The 21,234-nt window shown below is 34.3% G+C and overlaps 1 protein-coding gene across 2 annotated transcripts in view; it reads left to right on the forward strand.

The window, feature by feature from the left end:
* The window catches only part of TPR (translocated promoter region, nuclear basket protein), a 66,162-nt gene that overhangs the window by 26,658 nt on the left and 18,270 nt on the right, over nucleotides 1-21,234 (forward strand). For both annotated transcript variants that reach the window (XM_041754809.1, XM_041754810.1), the window contains exons 26-40: nucleotides 3,123-3,326; nucleotides 3,430-3,614; nucleotides 4,021-4,168; nucleotides 7,823-7,960; nucleotides 8,056-8,187; nucleotides 9,222-9,352; nucleotides 10,785-10,995; nucleotides 11,941-12,084; nucleotides 12,419-12,617; nucleotides 13,662-13,867; nucleotides 14,065-14,126; nucleotides 16,544-16,752; nucleotides 17,614-17,886; nucleotides 18,614-18,762; nucleotides 19,624-19,707. In XM_041754809.1, the coding sequence (XP_041610743.1) occupies nucleotides 3,123-3,326; nucleotides 3,430-3,614; nucleotides 4,021-4,168; nucleotides 7,823-7,960; nucleotides 8,056-8,187; nucleotides 9,222-9,352; nucleotides 10,785-10,995; nucleotides 11,941-12,084; nucleotides 12,419-12,617; nucleotides 13,662-13,867; nucleotides 14,065-14,126; nucleotides 16,544-16,752; nucleotides 17,614-17,886; nucleotides 18,614-18,762; nucleotides 19,624-19,707 (2,475 nt within the window). The remainder of the gene's footprint in view (nucleotides 1-3,122; nucleotides 3,327-3,429; nucleotides 3,615-4,020; nucleotides 4,169-7,822; nucleotides 7,961-8,055; nucleotides 8,188-9,221; nucleotides 9,353-10,784; nucleotides 10,996-11,940; nucleotides 12,085-12,418; nucleotides 12,618-13,661; nucleotides 13,868-14,064; nucleotides 14,127-16,543; nucleotides 16,753-17,613; nucleotides 17,887-18,613; nucleotides 18,763-19,623; nucleotides 19,708-21,234) is intronic.

The raw sequence follows: 21,234 nt of genomic DNA on the forward strand, positions 1-21,234 counted from the left end.
ATTGCATAGGTTGCCCTTTAGTTTTATCGATTGTTTCTTTTGCTGTGCAGAGGCTTTTTATTTTGATGAAGTCCCAAAAGTTTATTTTTGCTTTTGTTTCCATTGCCTCAGGAGACATATATAGTAAGAAGTTGCTACCACCAGTTCAAAAAAAGGTTACCGCCTGTATTCTCCTCTAGGATTTTGATGGTTTCCTGTCTTACATTTAGGTCTTTAATCCATTTTGAGTTTATTTTTGTGTATGGATGGTATAAGAAGGTGGTCCAGTTCATTATCCTGCATGTTGCTGTCCACTTTTCACAATACCATTTGTTGAAGACATTTTTTTCCATATGATATTCTTTCCTGCTTTGTCAAAGATTAATTGACCGTATAGTTGTTCATTCCTGGGTTCTCTACTGTATTCCATTTATCTATGTCCCTTTTTGTGCCAGTATCCTACTGTCTTCCTAATACAGCTTTGTAAGACAAAAAACAACTTTGTAGTATAGCTTGAAATCAGGAATTGTGATGCCTCCAGCTTTGCTTTTCTATTTTGAGATTGCTGTGGCTACTCAGGATCTTTTGTGGTTCCATACAAACTCGGGGATTGGTTGTTCTAGCTCTGAAAACTGATGATGGTATTTATATGATAGTGGTTGCATTAATGTGTAGATTGCTTTGGATAGACAATTTAACAATCTTTGTTCTTACAATCCATGAGTGTGAAATGTCTTCCCATTTCTTTGTGTCATCTTTAATTTCTTTCATCAGCATTGTATAGTTTTCAGAGTGCAGATCTTTTACCTCTTTGGTTAGGTTTATTCCTAGGTGTCTTAGGTTTTTGGTACAATTGTAAATGAGATTGATTCTTTGATTTCTCTTTCTGTTGCTTCATTATTGGTCTATAAAAATGCAACAGGTATCCATACGTTGATTTTGTATCCTGTGACTTTACTGAATTCGTGTATCAGTTCTAGCAATTTTTTGATTGAGTCTTTTGGATTTTCTGTATAAAGTATCCATGTCACCTACAAAGAGTGAGAGTTTGACTTCTTCCTTTCCTTTTTGGATGCCTTTTCTTTTTGTTGTCTGATTGCTGAAGCTAGGACTTCCAGTACTATGTAAATAACTAGTGAGAGTAGACATCCTTGTCTTGTTCCTGATCATAGAGGAAAAGCTCTCAGTTTTTCCCCATTGAGAATGATTTTAGCTTTGGGCTTTTTGTATATGACCATATTGTGTTGAGGTTTGTTTCCTCTATCCCTGCTTTGCTGAGGGTTTTTATGAATGGATGTACATCGTCAAACACTTTTCTACATCTATTAAGAGGTTCGTGTGGTTCTTTCTTATCCTTTCTTATATTAACGTGGTGTATCCTGTTGATTGATTATCAGATATTGAACTACCACTGCAGCCCAGGAATAAATCCTACTTAATGGTGGTGAATGATCTATTTAATGAACTGTTGGATTCAATTTGCTAGTATGTTGTTTAAAATTTTTGCATACATGTTCATCAGTGGTTTTGGCCTGTAATTCTCCTTTTTAGTGGGGTCTTTGTATGGTTTTGGAATCAGGGTAATACTGGCCTCATACATAGCATGAGTTTGGATGTTTTTCTTCCATTTCTTTTTTTGGGGGGGAACAGTTTGAGAAGGATATAGATATTACCTCCTGCTTTAAATGTTTGGTAGAATTCCCCTGGGAATTCATCTGGCCCTGGACTTTGTTGGAAGATTTTTGATTATTGATCCAATTTCTTTGGTGGTTATGAATCTGTTCAAGTTTTCTGTTTCTTCCTGTTTTCAGTATTGATAATTCATATGTTTCTAGGAATTTATCCATTTCTTCTTATTGCCCAATTTATTGGCACATAATTTTTCATAATATTCTCTTAGAGTTGTTTGTATTTCTGCAGTATTGATTGTGATCTTTCCTCTCTCATTAATGATTTTATTTCTTTGAGTCTCGTCTCTTTTTGATAAGTCCAGCTACGGGTTTATTAATTTAATTGATTTTTTTTTTTCCAGAAACCAGTTCCTGGTTTCATTGATCTGTTCTACTGGGTTTTTTGTTTCTATATGATTTCTGCTCTAATCTTTATTATCTCCCTTCTTCTGCTGGCTCTTCACTTCATTTGTTGTTCTTTTTCTAGTTCCTTTAGGTGCAAGGTTAGGTTGTTTATCTGAGGTGTTTTGCCTGTATTGCTATGTACTTTCCTCTTAGGGCTGCTTTTGCTGCTTTCCAAAGGTTTTGGACTGTCATGTTTTCATTTTCATTTGTTTCCATGTATTTTTAAATTTCTTTAATTTCCTGGTTAACCCATTCATTCTGTAGTAGGATGTTCTTTAGCTTCCATGTATCTGTGATCTTTCCACATTTCTTCTTGTGGTTGACTTCAAGTTTTATAGTGTTGTGGTCAGAAAATATTCATGGTATGATCTCAGTGTTTTTGTACTTGTCAAGGCCTGACTTGTGACCTAGCATGTGATCTCTTCTGGAGAATGTCCCATGTGCACTCAAAAAGAATGTGTCTTCTTTTTGTTCTGACTATATCTGTTAAGTCCATCTGGTCCAGTGTGTCATTCAAAGCCATTGTTTCCTTGTTAATTTTCTGCTTAGGTGATCTGTCCATTGATTTAAGTGGGGTGTTAAAGTTTCCCTACTGCTCTGCTATTATTATCAATGAGTTCCTTTATGTTACTAATTTTTTTATATATTTGAGTGCTCCCATGTTGGGGCCTTAAATATTTACAATTGTTAAGATTTTTTTTTTGTTGGATAGTCCGTTTTATTATTGTATAATGCCCTTCATCTCTTATGACAGTCTTTGATTTAAACTCTATTTTATTTGATAGAAGAATTGCTATTCATTCTTTCTTTTGACTGCCATTTGCATGATAAATGTTTCTCTATCCCCTTCCTTTAATCTGCAGGTGTCTTTAGGTCTAAAATGAGTCTCTTGTAAGCAGCATATATTTCATTAAATAGATACAGCATAACTACTAATTATTCTCATGTTTTGGTATATTTAGATTGTCTTTTGTTATTATAAGTCATATAATATGCATCTTTTCAGAAAATACTGACTAGCCTAATGAGTTTTTAATCTTGTGTCAATGGGGGAATAATTTCTCACAGGCTAAAATAGCTGTGGAAGCTCAGAATAAGTATGAGAGAGAATTGATGCTACATGCTGCTGATGTTGAAGCTCTACAAGCTGCCAAGGAACAGGTTTCCAAAATGGCATCAGTCCGTCAGCATTTGGAAGAAACAACCCAGAAAGCAGAATCACAGTTATTGGAGTGTAAAGCATCTTGGGAGGAAAGAGAAAGAATGTTAAAGGTATTATTATACACTATGATGGAATGTTCTGGAGAATTTAAAGGTTTGGGAGTTTTAAATGTACATTGGAAAGTCTGATATTATAATAGACTTTCGTTTACAGGATGAAGTTTCCAAGTGTATGTCTCGCTGTGAAGATCTAGAGAAACAAAACCGATTACTTCATGATCAGATTGAAAAATTAAGTGACAAGGTTGTTGCCTCTGTGAAGGAAGGTGTCCAAGGTCCCTTGAACGTATCTCTCAGTGAAGAAGGAAAATCTCAAGAACAAATTTTAGAAATTCTCAGGTAAATCCAATAAAGTTTTTTATGCTTCATTTCTTTGGTGTACCAACATATGTGTAATGCAACCATAAATATGTAAATTAGGGAAGCTGTTTATAAAGTTTTCATCCCTTACAGGTCACTTTTGACATTTAGACGTGCTAAGTTAAAGAAATGACTAGGCTGAATCTGAGAGTAAGAACTCGAGTCAGTTCTTTGAAAAATTAAATGCGTTTTGGTTATTTTAAAGATACACATTTCTAAAGCCACTGTCAATAATTTTTAAAAGCCTCATTATTTATTAAATAAAACATTATGTAAAATAGTTCATTAAAGTCACTGATTTTTGTCATCTTAAAAATTATCCAAGTTTTGAAATGTTATATTATTGATTTTTTTTATTCAAATAAAATCTTACATGTTCTTCTAGATTTATTCGAAGAGAAAAAGAAATTGCTGAAACCAGGTTTGAGGTGGCTCAGGTTGAGAGTCTGCGTTATCGACAAAGAGTTGAACTTTTAGAGAGAGAACTGCAGGAACTGCAGGATAGTCTAAATGCTGAAAGGGAGAAAGTCCAGGTATGTATCCTAAGCTTTAAGAAAGCAGTTGTTAAATCAAAAGAGCTCATTTCAGTTCTTATGACATAAAGTTTAATTTGAAATAAGTGATTTTCCTAAACTCATAAACTATTAAACATTATTTTAAGTGATAGAGTATAATGACAAAAGACTAGTGACAGTCAGACTGGCTGGTTTTAAATTCTAGCTTCATACCATTTAGATGTGTGTCTTGTGTATATTTCTCTGCTCCTAAATTTCCTCATCCAGAATATTAGGATGATAATAATAAGGATTAAGTGAGTTAAGGTACATGAAGCATTTAGAAACATGTCTGGTACATAGTTAATATTTAATAAATTTCAGTTGTCTTTATTATTATAGTTATCATATATATGTTTGAGTAGTTATTCTAAGATAAAATTGTAGATAGAAACTACTACAGAAAATAAGTATACATCCTCAGCAGAGGAGTAAAAAATAGTCAAAACTATCAACCAGAAAAGGAAAAGAAGATGCTTTAGTGAATGGATAATCACAGCACACATTCAACTCCTTAGCCCACACCACCACCCAAAAGCTTATAATTGCATGCCCGTATTATGAGGATATGCAGTAACATAACTTCACATCTGGAAGGAAACAAATTAAGACTTTGAATCATTTATCTTTTAACTGATAGGTAGTTGGAATGGCTGCTAGAGAAAAAAATCATTGAACCCCCAGGGAAAGTAAGTAGGTTTATGAATGTATGTTTTCATACAAAAATGCAAAGTTTCAGAATTACATCTTGAGAGGACAGTCCAAATCAAACATCTCATCATGGAGATAAACAGACCCTCCAGTTCAGTGGCATTAACATTTGGAGGAAAAAGCAGAATCATAGTTTTTAAAAGGATTACATAGTCTCTCTGTTCCTTCAGGTAAATCATACTAGAAAATGCCCAACAGACAAAGTCAGGGGAAAACAGCTCCTACATACAATCGGCAGAGGCAAGAAATAACACACATATCAAAAATAATACCCAAACAAGGGGCATCTGGGTGGTTCAGTTGGTTAAGCAACGAACTCTTGATTTCAGCTCGGGTCATGATCTCAGGATACTGGGATGGAGCCCCGAATCATCCTCACTGCTCAGCAGGGAGTCTGCTCTTCTCTCTCTCCCACTCTTTCTGCCTCTCTCCTCTGCTTGCACGCTCTCTCTCCCTCTCTGTAAAAATAAATAATCTTAAAAAAATGCTTAAGCATGGTGAGTGCTCAAGCATGGCAGTTCTGAGCCAACACACACCTTTTTTTGTTACATTAAAAGTAGGCATTAGTCTGACAGTAAAAAGGCTGCTTATGCAATTCTGTAATGTTAAACTTTACTTACAGAGTGTTAGATCCTTAGAACTAAAGTTCTAAGGAACAAGGTGCCCCCTGAGAAAAAGATTAATAGAAACATTGATTGCTTTTCAGACTTGATAGTTACTGCTTTAAAAGGTGGCTTAACCATAAATTAAAAAGAAATTTAAAAAAAGAAATTAAAAAGAATAAAAATCTAGAACACATTAAATTGCTTTCATTTTAGTATGCATCCTCATCCCAGCCTTTTCTACTCCTGAACAGAAAAGTGGAAAAGGGCAGCAATTTGTCAGGAAATCAAGCCCACAGATTTTAGGGATCTCCTGTGCACACTGAGTTCTTTCTTAATCTCTGTTGAGGACCATGAGAAGCAGCAGCACCAAAACCGAGTATGCACCAAATCCAAGGTTCTTTTTGTTCTTCCAGTTATCACATTCTAAACTAAGCCCAAATGGATTGCAAGGATGACCAAATGTGAACCCAGTTAAAAATTTGTTAAATTTATAAAAGCAAAAGCAGTTACAGGAAAAGAAAAACAGTTCATCCCAAGGGATCATGTGTTTACGTTGTCTTCTGTGGCATTGAGAACTGGCCAGTCTTGAGTACCTCTGGTTACTGTTCTTTTCACTGTATCAGAATCTGAGCTAAAAAATGTCATCACCTGATGATGGCAGCAGAGGGTGGCAGGGCTAAGAACCCAATATTCATCCCCACTCTGGTTGAGAGTGAGTAAATGTGGTTCTAAAACTAAACGAGAGAAGTCAGAGACTTTCCAACCTTACCTGATGGCTTCTGGCCAAAGCAAGGAAGTGTCATGGAAAGTGTGGAGTGGTGGGGTGCACAAAGGCACTTGAGGAGGAGGAAAGAAAAAGCAGCATCCCTCAGTTAAGGTAGGGGAGGAGATACAGGGAAAGCCCTGAATTCCTCACTAAAGGCCAGTTTCAAAGGGGCGAAAGGGGGTTACAATTTGTGCTTCAGCCAAGGGTGCTCATGGGAAATGAAGAAAAGTCTTGGGGAGTGTGGGGGAGAGGTGGGCAACATTTAAGACTTAAAAAAAGAAACCGGGTTACATCTGGAACATCCCCGCACATCCAGCAGTAGGCCCACAGTCTGTGACCTGAAACCTTCACACCTATTATAGCAAGCTACCCCAAGTTGGAGGGCTGTTGCAGGGAGAGAGACAGGCAGGGGAGCAAGGGAAGGAAGAGAGGACAAGGCAGAGACCCAAGCCATGTAATCAGCAGCAAGGAGATTGTGCAGTGTGCCTTCTCACAGTTGAGTTAGATGTGCCCCACCGGTTGTGATGGGAATCAATTTGAATATACTTTCATGAGGGTCCTGGGTAGCTCAGTCAAGTGTCTGCCTTTGGTTTAGGTCATGATCCAAGAGTCCTAGGATCAAGCCCTGAAACGGGCCCCCTGCTTAGTGGGAAGTCTGCTCTGCCTCTCCCTCAGCACTTCCCTTCACTCATGCTCTCTCTCACAAGTAAATAAACAATTAAAAAAATATAAGTAAATATACTTTCTTGATCCCAGTAATTCAACTATGTGGACAGTGGTTATACTTGACGGGATGATTTGTTATAGCATAGCATATATCTCCAATGGACAAAAAGTTAGTATCATTTACAGTAGCTTAAGATAGATTGCCTTTGAATGGAAGCTTCCTTTCCAGTACTTTGTGGTTTATAAGACATATCTAGAAAATTTATTACTATGGGAAATGAAGCCTGCTTAAATCAAATGGGGAGGGGCTGTCATTTCTCTTTTTGCATCATTGCTGTAACATTGTCCTTGGTCTGAGTCATAGATTTAAAAATTGTGAGGGAATGAAGTAATGTTTAAAAGATGGATGATTATACCCATTGAGAACAGAAAAGAAGTTCTTCACAACTGAGCATTATTCAGTAAAATTGTTAACAACCAAACTGATGAAAGAACTAAATGAAATGAAGAATGTGTGAACAAGCAGATGGAGCTGAGGACAAAATAACATCATTTAAAAACCCTTAATAAACTCAGTATACCAAGAAAAGGAGAGAAAGATTAATAGAGATCTGAATTGATGTTTTTTACCCAGTGTTAGTACTGATTACTAGTGGAATTTATAGTCTTTTTGCTTTCATCTCTAATTTCTTGCATTTGTTTAAACTCTTTGTAGTTAGTCTGCATCGTAGAAAAAGAAACATGTAAAACTTTCAAACATTTCCATTTTGAAAGCTGACATTGAAATCCTTTTTACTTTTTGTAGGGAAGATTAGAACTAGTAGGAAAAGATAGGTCTTCACCTACTGTTGGGTATTGGTGTACACATGTGTTTGAAATCTTTAGGTAACTGCAAAAACGATGGCCCAGCATGAAGAACTGATGAAGAAAACCGAAACAATGAATGTGGTGATGGAGACCAATAAGATGCTAAGAGAAGAGAAAGAGAGGCTAGAACAGGATCTACAGCAAATGCAAGCAAAGGTTTGGAACTTACTAATCAAGATAGAGACATGTCATTTTTAATAATATTAGAATTTTTATATCAGATATTTAAAAAATATTGCCACTATTTTTAGGTAAGAAAACTGGAGTTAGATATTTTACCCTTACAAGAAGCAAATGCTGAGCTGAGTGAGAAAAGCGGTATGTTGCAAGCAGAGAAGAAGTTACTAGAAGAAGATGTCAAACGTTGGAAAGCACGAAACCAGGTAAATCCAATTGAAAACGGAAACGATTTTAAAAATCAAAGGGCAACATTTAAGAGATTAAAAAATATTTGATATATTTTTTTAAGAAATGGCTAGTCTATTTCCTTAAATTCCACATTTGTGCTTTTCCTTTATCTCAAATATTTTTGTACATGATAAAATGGATTTGTCTAGTGTATTGAAGCACTTTTAAAAAGACTTGTTCACTTGAAAATTTTAGGGAAGATAAAACCATGTAACATGGTTAGAAACTCGAGTTCTAGATTTAAACAAAAGGTTGGAAATCTGCCTTGCCAGATATTAGTTGTTTAATTTCTGAGAGTTTCTTAATCTTTCTGAGCCTATTTTTCTCATTTGTAAAAATGAAGACATAATACCAGTTTTCATTTTACAAAAAATTTAATAAACGTAAACCAGTTTGCCCAACACCTCACACCTAGAAAATGGTCTAGAACGGTAACTATTACTATCTATATAAGATTGTCAAACTTTAGAGCCCATTTATTCCTGTTTTTGTTGCACAAGCCATCTGAAAAATCAAGAAAGGAAGGTCGTCTTCCCAAACGTAGATGTATTTTTAAAATTTTGCTGCTGTCTTTCCTGGCTAATGGAATCAGTTACATTTAGCATTATTTTCATATTTTTGTTTCAATTGTAATGATTTAAAGATATAGACGCTTTTTTCTTGTAAATGTCACTTTAATGAAAGTAGATATTTAATATTAAAAGATTATAATTTCTTTGGATTCCTTTATTTTCCTTCTTTGTAACTATTGTGAAATATTTGTTTGCAATTATGAAAAATAATGCATAATGAGTGACATTTACTTTATTTCACTTTTCCATTTTGGCCAGGAGTTTTAGCTAAACAAATTAAAACTTCAGTCTTTGTAGTTTGGTGCTTGATCACCATGTGTATAAGACCACTTATGTAAATGTAATTACATATTGTTATGTTATTAGTACATTAGTTTTACAGCACATTAGTTTCATAAAGCCTATAAAACCATATTATGCATTTTTTATTATTCTAGCATCTAGTAAGTCAACAGAAAGATCCAGATACAGAAGAATATCGGAAGCTCCTCTCTGAAAAGGAAGTGCATACTAAGCGTATTCAACAGTTGACTGAAGAAATTGGGAGACTTAAAGCTGAAATTGCAAGGTATATGGAAAGAAGCCTTAAACTGTGTATGAGTATATGAAATCTTAAGCAGGTTTATTTCTACTCTTTATATATCAACTCCCCAAAAGTTTCCTGAGTGTAGAAAGAATAAAACATGCTAGAGCCCTTACATTTGACTCTCTTTATTACTTTATGGAGCCAAACAAGCAGTAATTTAATCTTATGCCTTTATATATGATTATTACCTTTTTAAAAATCTTTGGCATGAGTCTAAAGCTAAATGTATTTTCTAAACAGTCAAAATAACTTTTGCAAGTAGGATTTTCTTTTGCTTAGCATGTATTTCTGAGTATTTTTAAAGTGTATATAATAAAGGAAGTTCTTAAATTAGAAATTTTTTTAAATGAGCTTATAGTGAACTATTGCCCTTTTAAAGTTAAAAAATTTAGGGGTGCTTGGGTGGCTCAGTTGGTTAAGCATCTGACTCTTGACTTTGGCTCAGGTCAAGATCTTGGTGTCATGATCTTGGCGGTGAGATCCAGCCCCATGTTGGGCTCTGCACTCAGCCAGGAGTTTGCCTGAGAGTCTTCCTCTTCCTTTGCCCCTCCCCCTGCTCAGGGTCATGTGCCTAAGCGCTCTGTGGCTTTCAAATAAATAAATCTTTAAAAAATAAAGTTAAGAAATTTAATATTAACATTAATGTTTCTGGTTTACCTTTTTTTTTTAAGTTTTAGTGTTGTTTTAACAATAAGATTGAAAAACTTGTATGTTGTATAAAGCTTGACAGCTTACAAATCTCTCATATATTCTCTCTCTCTTTTTTAACAGTCTGGCATTTTAAGTAGGAGAGATAATACTTAATTTCAAAGATGAGGAAACTAAGATTCAGAAAGGTACCCAAGGTCACAGTTAGTAGTTGTTAAACCCATGCTCTTAATTAAGGTCACCTGATTTCAAATTTAGTTTATGATAAAGTACAGGGGTTGGCAGACTATCACTTTCATGCCTGTTTACGTACAGCCTGTAAACAAAGAAAAATGTTCTTAATTTTAATGTATTGTAAAAAAGGAAGAACATGTGACAGAGACTACATGTGGACTAATGTATTTATTCGACTCCCAATATGGTAGAAAGTATAAATTTTATTATCAGGCAGAAGTACTGCCTTAAGTACTGTGTACTAACATTTGATTACTGTGCAAAGTTGTACGTGTTACTTAACCACTTGTAGCTCAGGTTTTCTCTAAAATGGACATATATGCCTTTGTAATAAGCAAATAAAATCTTTCCAAAAGACCACAGATTCATAATTTAAGGAATTATCTTTTGGAGTGTGTGTTTTAGGATTTTAAAATAAACATACAAAAAAAACATAGTAAAGCAAACGGTAATGTAAATTAAAGTATTTAAAATTTTTTAAGTAGTGTCATATATTTATCTTTTTCCCTTACCCCATTTTTTGTTTGTTTAGATCAAATGCATCATTGACCAACAACCAGAACTTAATCCAGAGTCTAAAGGAAGATTTAAATAAAGTAAGAACTGAAAAGGAAACCATTCAAAAGGACTTAGATGCCAAAATAATTGATATCCAAGAAAAAGTCAAAACTATTACTCAAGTCAAGAAGATTGGGCGTAGATACAAGACTCAATATGAGGAACTTAAAGCACAACAGGATAAGGTATGTTGAAACAATTTTCTGTCTCTCTCACAGTCTACACATATGTATAATTTTTTGACGTACACGATATTGTTTTATGTACTTTATACACATATATAATGATTTTGAAAAGTCTTATTTCTTTATAATTTTTATTATTGGTCTTTAGGTTGTGAACATGAATGTAAGCTTATATTGATAATCTTTATTTGGCTTAAAATTAGTTCTTTAATATGCATCAAATTTCACTGTAAGTTCATAAAGAAATTTTAGTAAATGTTACGTATTTTAGTTCAGTTTTCCAGTCTTAATATAGTCCCTTTTCAAACTTGTTCTTGTAACTCACTGCTGATTAAAACTGTGTATATCAAAAAATGATCGTTCTTTATAATTAATCAGGCTTTATAGTATTACGTGAGTAGTGTGCATTAACCACCTATCAAAAAGAATTTTTTAGTTCTTATTACATTTCAAATCTGAATTAATTCCCAAAAGTAAAAAAACTTGTATGTTGACTTACATATTTAGCACCTATTAGATTAGAAAATATAGTTTAAAAATCCAGAATTCTTCCCCGTTGATGATGACTGCTATTAACACTTTAGTATGCTTTTCCTAACATACATGTAATGTGTTTTTCCAAAGAAATAAGATCGTTTGTATATTTTTTGTAACTTGCTTTTTCATCTCACTCATTACTATAAAAATTTCTGTATCAAACATTTGCAATGCAGCATCATTTTGATTAGATGGCTAATATCCAGTTGTATGGAAAACACTAACTTATTTAACTAATTCCTTACTCTCAGATACTAGAGTTATTCCATAGAAAATTCATCTGTGAATAACCTTTAAGATAAATTTCTTTGCTTAGTTTTGGTTATTTCCTTAGATGAACTTTTAGAAGGGGAATTATTGAGTATAAATGTGAAAGTATATTATTATTATTACTGCTTGTCATTTTAGGTTATGGAGACCTCGGCTCAGTCTTCTGGAGACCACCAGGAACAGCATGTTTCAGTTCAAGAAATGCAGGAGCTCAAAGAAACCCTCAATCAAGCCGAAACAAAGGCCAAATCACTAGAGAGTCAAGTAGAAAATCTGCAGAAGGTATGAGTGTGAGAGAAGGGAAGAATGTATGTCCCTGATTCTTTGCTTATTAAATATCTGAAGAAATAGATGTTAAAACACTGGCACTTTGTCTTATCATATGGAAATATATTATCTTTGTTATGTATATTTATCTTTTATACATGAATGACTTATGTATATAAATAGTATCCAGTCATCAAGTATCCACTATAATGGTGGCTTGACCACCATTTTACATTTATACTTCCATTTAATCTAATTATGCAAATTAATATATTTTAATTCTGTGCAACATACAGTTTATACTGATTTGCTTGAATTATATGGTGAATACTTTGCTTTCCTTTAAAAGACATTATCTGAAAAAGAGGCAGAAGCAAGAAATCTGCAGGAACAAACTGTGCAGCTTCAGTGTGAGCTTTCACGACTTCGTCAGGATCTTCAGGATAGAACCACACAAGAGGAGCAGCTCCGACAGCAGATAACTGAAAAGGAAGAAAAAACAAGAAAGGCCATAGTAGCAGCAAAATCAAAGATTGCACATTTAGCTGGTAAATTTCTGTATCTGCTGAAATTTGAACTTATAGTGAAAGTTGGTTATTTGATGCAGACTTAAAGTTCAGTGGGAAAGAACTAAGTGAATACTATAAAGTGATTTCTGTGCATGTGCTTTAAATGTGGGGCAAGGGGGTGTGCCTGGGTGGCTCAGTTGGTTGAGTGTCTGACTCTTGATTGCAGTTCAGGTCGTGATCTCAAGGTTGTAATTTCAAGCCCTGCATTGGGCTCCATGCCCAATATATACATAAGGCTTATTTAATTAGACATAAATTAGAGCAGCCTGAATTTTCAAATGATGAGACTGCCCCTCATCTATTTATGAATCTTTCCTGTTGGCTAGTAACAGGAAGTGCTATTGTCCTTCTGCTTTGTCATATAACTGTTAGTACCTTCTGTTGGTAATTCTTTGGGTCCACAGTGTGCTCTTCAGGGGCCTTCTGTAAACTTGTAGGTGGCACTGGATCTTATCAGCCCAGTGATTTTACTGTGCCTCACTTCTCTGAGGCCCTCCAGCCCAGGGCTGCAGTGTTCTAGACCTTACTGCACCTTGCTTGCTATTCTGCTTAGTGGGTAAATAAAATGCCCAGTCAGCTAAGCTTTATTGTAAGCAGTTTTTTTAATGGTCTGTAATACAGTGTTTCAGCAGCTATTTCATTTAAAAAAAAAAAAGTTACCTAATTATTTTTAGTATGTGCTTTAGATTGTATGAAATGAAAATTTGGCAGTTTATAATATTTTTATATTTTAATAATAAGATTGAAATACTAAAGGCTATGTAAAAGGACTTCAAATTGCAATTTATGGGGTATCCTTTATCTTTATGAGATCTTAGAGAAAGTTACATATTTTTATGTTGCAGTAAATATATTTTATGTTGGACTAATAAATATAGCTATGTTTAGAGTCAGAATTAATTGTGGATGTTACAAGCTCAGAAATAGAATCTGCTAACAACCCTAGTATACCTATGAAATATGTAAATGTTCTTTACTTCCAGTGTTTGTAATATTAATAGAATCACATGGTTACTTCTTTAGGTGTAAAAGATCAGCTAACTAAAGAAAATGAGGAGCTTAAACAAAGGAATGGAGCCTTAGATCAGCAGAAAGATGAATTGGATGTTCGAATGACTGCTCTTAAGTCCCAGTATGAAGGTCGAATTAGTCGCTTGGAAAGAGAACTCCGAGAGCATCAAGAGAGACACCTTGAGCAGAGAGATGAGCCTCAAGAACCTACTAATAAGGTGATTAGCTAATTCTGTGCCAATAACAAATCATTTTGTCCTTGTGCATTTTACTTGAAGGTGTCTGGTGATTTAGAAGCCTTCATCAGTGAATTTTGGCTAAGCTAAATATACAGAGAGAATAGAAGCAAACTATTTTGATGGCTTAGTGAACTCTTACAGAATAGGCAAAATAATCCATAGTTTTCTTTTTATAGGTCCCAGAACAGCAGAGACAAATCACATTGAAAACAACTCCAGCTTCTGGTGAAAGAGGAATGTGAGTTTTAGTTCTTTCACAGTTTATCTTGCTTTTTTTTTTTCTTTTAAAGTTCAGGCAAGATCTATGGGAAGAAGACAAATCTAAGTTATAAAAATGTGTACTAAAGAGTTGTTTGTGCAAAACTGCATCATGTAGTTGCCAGCCCTTTTTTCCAGAACTCTTGTTTTCAGCATACTTTCAGTCCTATCAGGTAGAGCTTTAGTGACAAAGATACCTTTCATCTTTTAGACTTCTGGAGGCTACTGATCTTCTCTGTGATCTTATGTGATAACAAATATAAGAAGCTAAGCTAAGATTTGAGTTCAGTGTTTAACAGTTGAATACATTCTACATTGTCAGAATGTTCCATTTACAGAGTATCTCCTGCATAGTTTTTAATGCTTGAATGTAAAACTAACTTTTTCAATAAGAGTTTTAAAGTATTTAGTGAACAAAAAATACAGAATTATGCTCTATAATTTTTTATCTAAAAAGTACCGAAAGGAAAAATAGAATTAAGTAGGGTCTGAGTTCATATCTCGATTATAGTTGCTGAACACTTACTTGAGGAAACATATGGATGTTGCTTTTTTGGTTTTTTTTAAAGCTATATTGAGATCAGTTAACCCCACAATTCACCTAAAGTACAACTCAATGTGTTTATTTATTTTAATTCCAGTATAATTAAAATACAGTGTCATATTAGTTTCAGGTACAATATAGTAGTTTAGCAATTCTGTGTTACTTGGTTGCTGATCACAAGTGCACACTTAATCCCCTTCACCTATTTCACACATACCCCCTCCCACCTCCCCTCTGGTAACCACCAGTGTGTTCTCTGTATTTAAGAGTCTGTATTTTGTTTGTCTCTTTTTTTTCCGTTTGTTTTGTTCCTTAAATTTCACATGTGAGTAAAATCATATGGTATTTATCTTTCTCTGACTACTTTTCTTACTCTCTAAATCCATCAGTGTTGTTGCAGATAGCAAGATTTTGGTCTTTTATGGCCGAGTAATATTCCATTGTGTATATATACCATATTTTCTTTTCTTTTTTTTTTTTTTAATTTCTTTAAGATTTTATTTATTCATAAGAGAGAGAGAGAGGCAGAGACATAGGCAGAGAGAGAAGCAGTCTCCATGCAGGAAGCCTGATGTGGGACTCAATCCCCCCGGACTCCAGGATCACGCCCTGAGCTGAACGCAGACATTCAACTGCTAAGCCCCTCAGGCGTCTCTATACCATATTTTCTTTATCCATTCATCTATTGATGGACACTTGGCCTGCTTTCCATTCTTTGGCTAATGTCAGTAATGCTGTAGTAAATACAAGGATGCATAGATCTTTTCAAATTAGTGTTTTCATATTGTTTATGTAAATACACAGTAGTGGGATAACTGGATCATATGTTAATTCCATTTTTAATTTTTTAAGGGCCCTCCATACTGTTTTCCATAGTGGCTGCACCAATTTACATCTCTACCAGCAGTGCACAAGGCTCCATTTTCTCCATATCCTTGTCAATACTTATTTTTTGTCTTTTTAGTACTAGCCCTCTGACTTGTATAAGGTGATATCTCATTATGGTTTTTTTCCATTTCCCTGGTAATTAGTGATGTTGAGCATTTTTTCATGTGTTTGTTGCCATCTGTATGTCTTTTTTTGGAGAAAAGTCTGTTCATGTCTTCTGCCTACTTTTTAATTGGATTCTTTGGGTTTTTGTTGTTGAATTGTGTGAATTCCTTTTTTTTTTTTTGGCATGAGTTCTTTATATAATTTGAATACTAACTCCTTATCAGATAAATCATTTACTATCTTCTGCCATTCAGTACATTGTCTTTTTGTTCTGTTGATCGTTTCCTTTGCTGTGTAGAAACTTTGTATTTTGATATAGTCCCGATCGTTTATTTTTGCTTTTGTTTTCCTGGTCTCAGGAGACATAATCTAGAAAAATGTTGCTGTGACCAGTGTCAGAGAAATTACTGCCTGTGCTCTCTTCTAGGATTTTTCTGGTTTCAGGTCTCATATTTAGATCTTTAATTCATTTTGAGTTTATTTTTTATGGTGTAAGAATGTGGTCCAGTTTCATTCTTTTGTATTTAGCTGTCCAGTTTTCCCAACACCATTTGCTAAAGAGACATTTCCCATATATACTTGCTCCCTTTGTTATAGATTAACTGACTATATAATTATGGGTTTATTTCTGGGCTCTCTATTTTGTTCCATTGATCTTATGTCTATTTGTGTGCTAGTATACTGTTTTGATTACTATGGTATATCTTGAAATCTGGGATCACAATACATCCAGTTTTGTTCTTTTTAAAGATTACAGATTGTGGTGCTTTTCTTTTTTTGGTAGAGTATATGTACTTTATAAGGCATATTTATAGTAATTTCTTATGAACCGTTATTCTTGCATTTTCCTCCTCTGTAAGTGCCAGCACATCAGATCCACCAACAGCCAATATCAAGCCAACTCCTGTTGTGTCTACTCCAAGTAAAGTGACAGCTGCAGCTATGGCTGGGAATAAGTCAACACCCAGAGCTAGTATCCGCCCAATGGTCACACCTGCAACTGTTACAAATCCTACTACTACCCCAACAGCTACAGTGATGCCCACTACACAAGTAGAATCACAGGAAGGTAAGTAAAATAGTAACAGATATGATTGGATTGACTGCTTAACTTAGATTTATTATGAGAAGATAGTAACTTCAAGGATAAATGAGGCTTCCACTAAGCTAAAGTCAACATACAGTAAAGGTGGGTAGTTAATATTTTCAAGGGTATGCCTCTTAGAATACTCATTAATGCAGCGAATTTCCTCCCTCCTCCCATCCCTTCCTTTCTGCTTTGTTTTGTTTTTAAGCTGAAGGAGGGGGAAAAAATAGCACACCTTTAAATATATAGCATGTTTTTCTAAGGCCAACATTTTTACTTCTCCTGGCTAAGGAAGATATGAAATCTACCTTGGAGAACCATACTAAATGACTGGTTCAACCCAGACCCCACTTTTTCACTGAAACTGTCTCACTTTTTCATTACTTTTTCCACTTTGTTCCCCTGGGTAGTTTCTTACTCAGTACTGATGCTTAATAAAAATTTATAATTTATCTTTGAGCTTCTTTGATTCATTTATCTTACTTGGTTATAATTTAAATAAAATCATAAGTACAAAGAGTTTTAGATACTTATTTAACTATTTATCTAATTTAGATTAATTAAATAAGCTAATTGGTTATTTAATTACCTAAAAATTAGATATTTAATTAATTAAGTAATAATTTAATTACAGTTTATTTAATTACACCTATACACTACTGTATCAGTCACACAGGTAACACAAAAATACATAATACATTACCCACGCTGTTTTTGCTTAGTGAGTGGTGAGAGGTATGTATACAAATCACTATGCAAAATGTTACCTATAACACAGTAGGGAGGGAAAAATCTAGCTTTGCTAAGAATAGAAGACTTAATATATTAAATATTATTTTTCAGCTATGCAATCAGAAGGGCCTGTGGAACATGTTCCAGTTTTTGGAAGCACAAGTGGTTCTGTCCGTTCTACTAGTCCTAATGTCCAGCCTTCTATCCCTCAACCCATTTTAACTGTTCAGCAACAGACACAGGCTACAGCTTTTGTGCAGCCCACCCAACAGAGTCATCCTCAGATTGAGCCTGCAAATCAAGAGCTATCCCCCAACATAGTAGAAGTTGTACAGAGTTCACCAGTTGAGCGTCCTTCTACTTCCACAGCAGTATTTGGCACTGGTAATCTGGAATTTATTTTAAATTGTGAATTTTTATTTTTTGGTAAGCTTAATTTTAAGATGAAGTTAGAGTAGACCTGTGCATTTGTAGTTCATTGGATATAAAATACACCTCTTGAGTATTTGTACATACTTGTTTTCTAACCGGTATTAGAAAGGATGAATAAATTCCTAACACTTAGTTTCATGTTTACTACTAGATCACTTGTTTTTGTCATTCATATCTTTCTTTCCTTCCAGTTATTTTGACTGATTTTAAAAGTGATACAACTCCATAACATTTTACATCATTTAATTCAGGTCCTGAGAAAAAAGACATGTAAGAGAAGACCATCTAAGGATTTAAAAAATAATAATAATAATAAGGATTTTCAAATCTAAACATACAATATAAATTTTTTTATCCTAGGAGTCCCAGGTTTTATAACTATAGAAGGCCTTAGGTAAACTTTGCAATTGTATATCAGTACACAGTGAATCGAATGCATTGCTATAAAAGTCAATGGGGTTTATTAACCACAGATAAGATTGATAGTATAAGACCATTAATTCAAAGCACAGGTTGCTCTTTGTTTACATAGATTAGCAGGAATAAATTATGTTGAATTGTTAATTAAGTGTTCACTATGTCATTCTTTAGTTAAATGGCCAAAATACTTCAAAAATTAACTTTGTCTCAATGAGTTTATCAACTTCTGATTCAAAATTTAAATTATGTCATTTCAAAGTGTCAGCTACCCCAAGTTCTTCTTTGCCTAAACGGACACGTGAAGAGGAAGAGGATAGCACCATAGAAGCATCAGACCAGGTCTCTGATGATACAGTGGAAATGCCTCTTCCAAAGAAGTTGAAAAGTGTTACCCCTGTAGGAACTGAGGTAAGATATTCTTTCAGTTACGACATTATTAGGTGAATGGACCTGTTGGGGCCAGAACCCATTACCTAGAAAACTCTTATTGAACTTAGTACAAAGTTTCATCTTAACAGTTCAGATACTGTTGCTGTTGCCAACTTATTTTTCTGGGTCTTATTATATCTTTAATTGAATTATTTCTCATTTCAATTAAAAAACATATAGGGGCACCTGGGGTGGCTCAGTTGGTTGGTTAAGTGATTGACTCTTAATTTCCACTCAGGTAATGATCTCAGGGTTGTGAGATCAAGCCCTGCTTTGGGCTCTGCACTCGGTGTGGAGCCTGCTTAAGATTTTCTCTCTCCCTTTCCCCTATCCTTCCTCCCCACTACCCCCCTTAAAAACAAACAAAAAAAAAAAAACAAAAAAGACCTACAGTTATAAAAACTTAAGTTGTATTCCATTTGAAAATTGGGTGTTTCTTAATTCAAAGAATAAAGAGTTTAAGTTTTGTGGACATTTTAAACTATTGTCTGCCATCTTTTTCTCAGATTAATCAAAACTGTATCCCTTTATTTTCTTTTTTTTTTATTCCTTTATTTTCTGTTGTTGAAGCCAAAACTGTAATGAATTAAATTTTACTCCGAAACATTAAGACTACTAAATCAATTTCATTACCATGTATTTAACTAGTGTTTGTAAATCTTATTTATACAGAAGTGGAACGTGATTAATTACATTATATAAATGTAAGAATATTTCTGTTGTAGTGCTTCATAAAATTGTAGAATTAAGTTTTATTTTATTGGGGGAGAACTAGCTGAAGAGATGACACTTCATCTAGTAAATTGATCTGGTTAGCACACTTTTTATGTTATGATTCAGGAAGAAGTTATGGCAGAAGAAAGTACTGATGGAGAGGTAGAAACTCAAGTATACAATCAAGATTCTCAAGATTCCATTGGAGAAGTAAGTAAAACATATTTAAGGTAGCGAGTTGTCGCTTTTAATGAATGAAATTGGCTTTGACAAATTGAAACATTATTTGTACTTCTTTTTAACTTGATGCTTTTATATTTAATAAAATATTAGAATTACCATTGCAGTTTCTACTTTGCTTTACTTCTAATTAGTATTCTGCCTTCTAAACTTTGTTAAAGAAATTGTTTTGTTTATGGGGCACCTGGGTGGCTTAGTCAGTTAGGCATCCTACTCTTGATTTCAATTCCGGTCATAATCCTCAGTGTCATAAGACTCGAGCCCTGGGTCAGGCTCCATGCTTAGTACTGAGTCTGCTTGTCCCTCTCCCTGTGCTCCCCTCCCCTCGACTCCCCACGTGAGCATGCTCTCAAATAAATAAATCATTTTTTAAAAATGTTTTTGCTTATACTTAGCACAGATCTTTGCAGGCTAAGAGTTGTCATGAGTGAAGATTATCCAATGCTAATTATTTGGAAGTATGAGTGCTGGTTGAGTCTTGAGTTACTCCATAGTGCCCCTTTGGTGGTCCTCTGTTGCTCTCTCCTCTCTTGCTTCTCTTACTAAATTAAAATAACCTGTGAAAGGAAGTGCATTTATATATTTTTTCATTTTTTTGAACTCTTAAGTTAGGCTTTTCCAGAGGCAGCCTCACTAGGGGAAATATGTAGACTCTGAAGCTACAAACCATTTGGTTCCATTCCTGACTATACCACTAAGAAGCTTTGTGACTATGGGAAGTCATTGATTCTCTCTAAGCCTTGGTCTTCTAATCTGTTAGAATAATATAACATTATTTTTAGTGTATTGTAAAGTACCTAAAATAACACCTGCCACACATTAAGTGCTCAAAATATTATTTACTTTTCTTCCATCTCCTGCCACACTAATTGGGAATGCATAATATAGTAATATTAATAGTTAAACTACTAATAAACACAGTTCATTACTCTGTATGCCAAGTATTGTTCTAAGAAATTAGCATTTATTAACTAACTGAATCTTTAACAGCCCTGTTGCATAGGTGAAGAAACAGATAATCAGATAAGTGACATACCCAAGTTCTGATAGTGCTGGCACTGAGACTTGAACTTAGGGTATCTAGTTTCCAGTTATACTCCTTAACTTGAAACAGTACATTCTGTCTGGATAAATTTTCATGACCATTTATTCTAAAATTATCTACATAAAATTAAGGAACTATCTCAAGCTAATCATCAGCAACCATAGATTGCAAGTGAATTTTGGTTTCTTCTAGATGCATTAATTTTTAAGTTAATTTTCCCTGTTTTCCTTGACTAAGAACAGAAAACTAAACCTTAAAGATAAATGCATAGTACTATCAATGGTCTCCATTTCATGGATCATTCAGAGTATCATATCTAAAGAGCGTAATACCAATTTTGAAATAACATGTGAATTTCTAATTTATTGCCAGACTTGGTTAAATTATACTAAAATCTTCTGTGCAAAGCTTTTTATTGAGATTGGCAAAATTATCTATGACTCAGAACTACC

This window comes from Vulpes lagopus, chromosome 1, assembly GCF_018345385.1.
Source record: "Vulpes lagopus strain Blue_001 chromosome 1, ASM1834538v1, whole genome shotgun sequence".
Classification (NCBI taxonomy): domain Eukaryota; kingdom Metazoa; phylum Chordata; class Mammalia; order Carnivora; family Canidae; genus Vulpes; species Vulpes lagopus.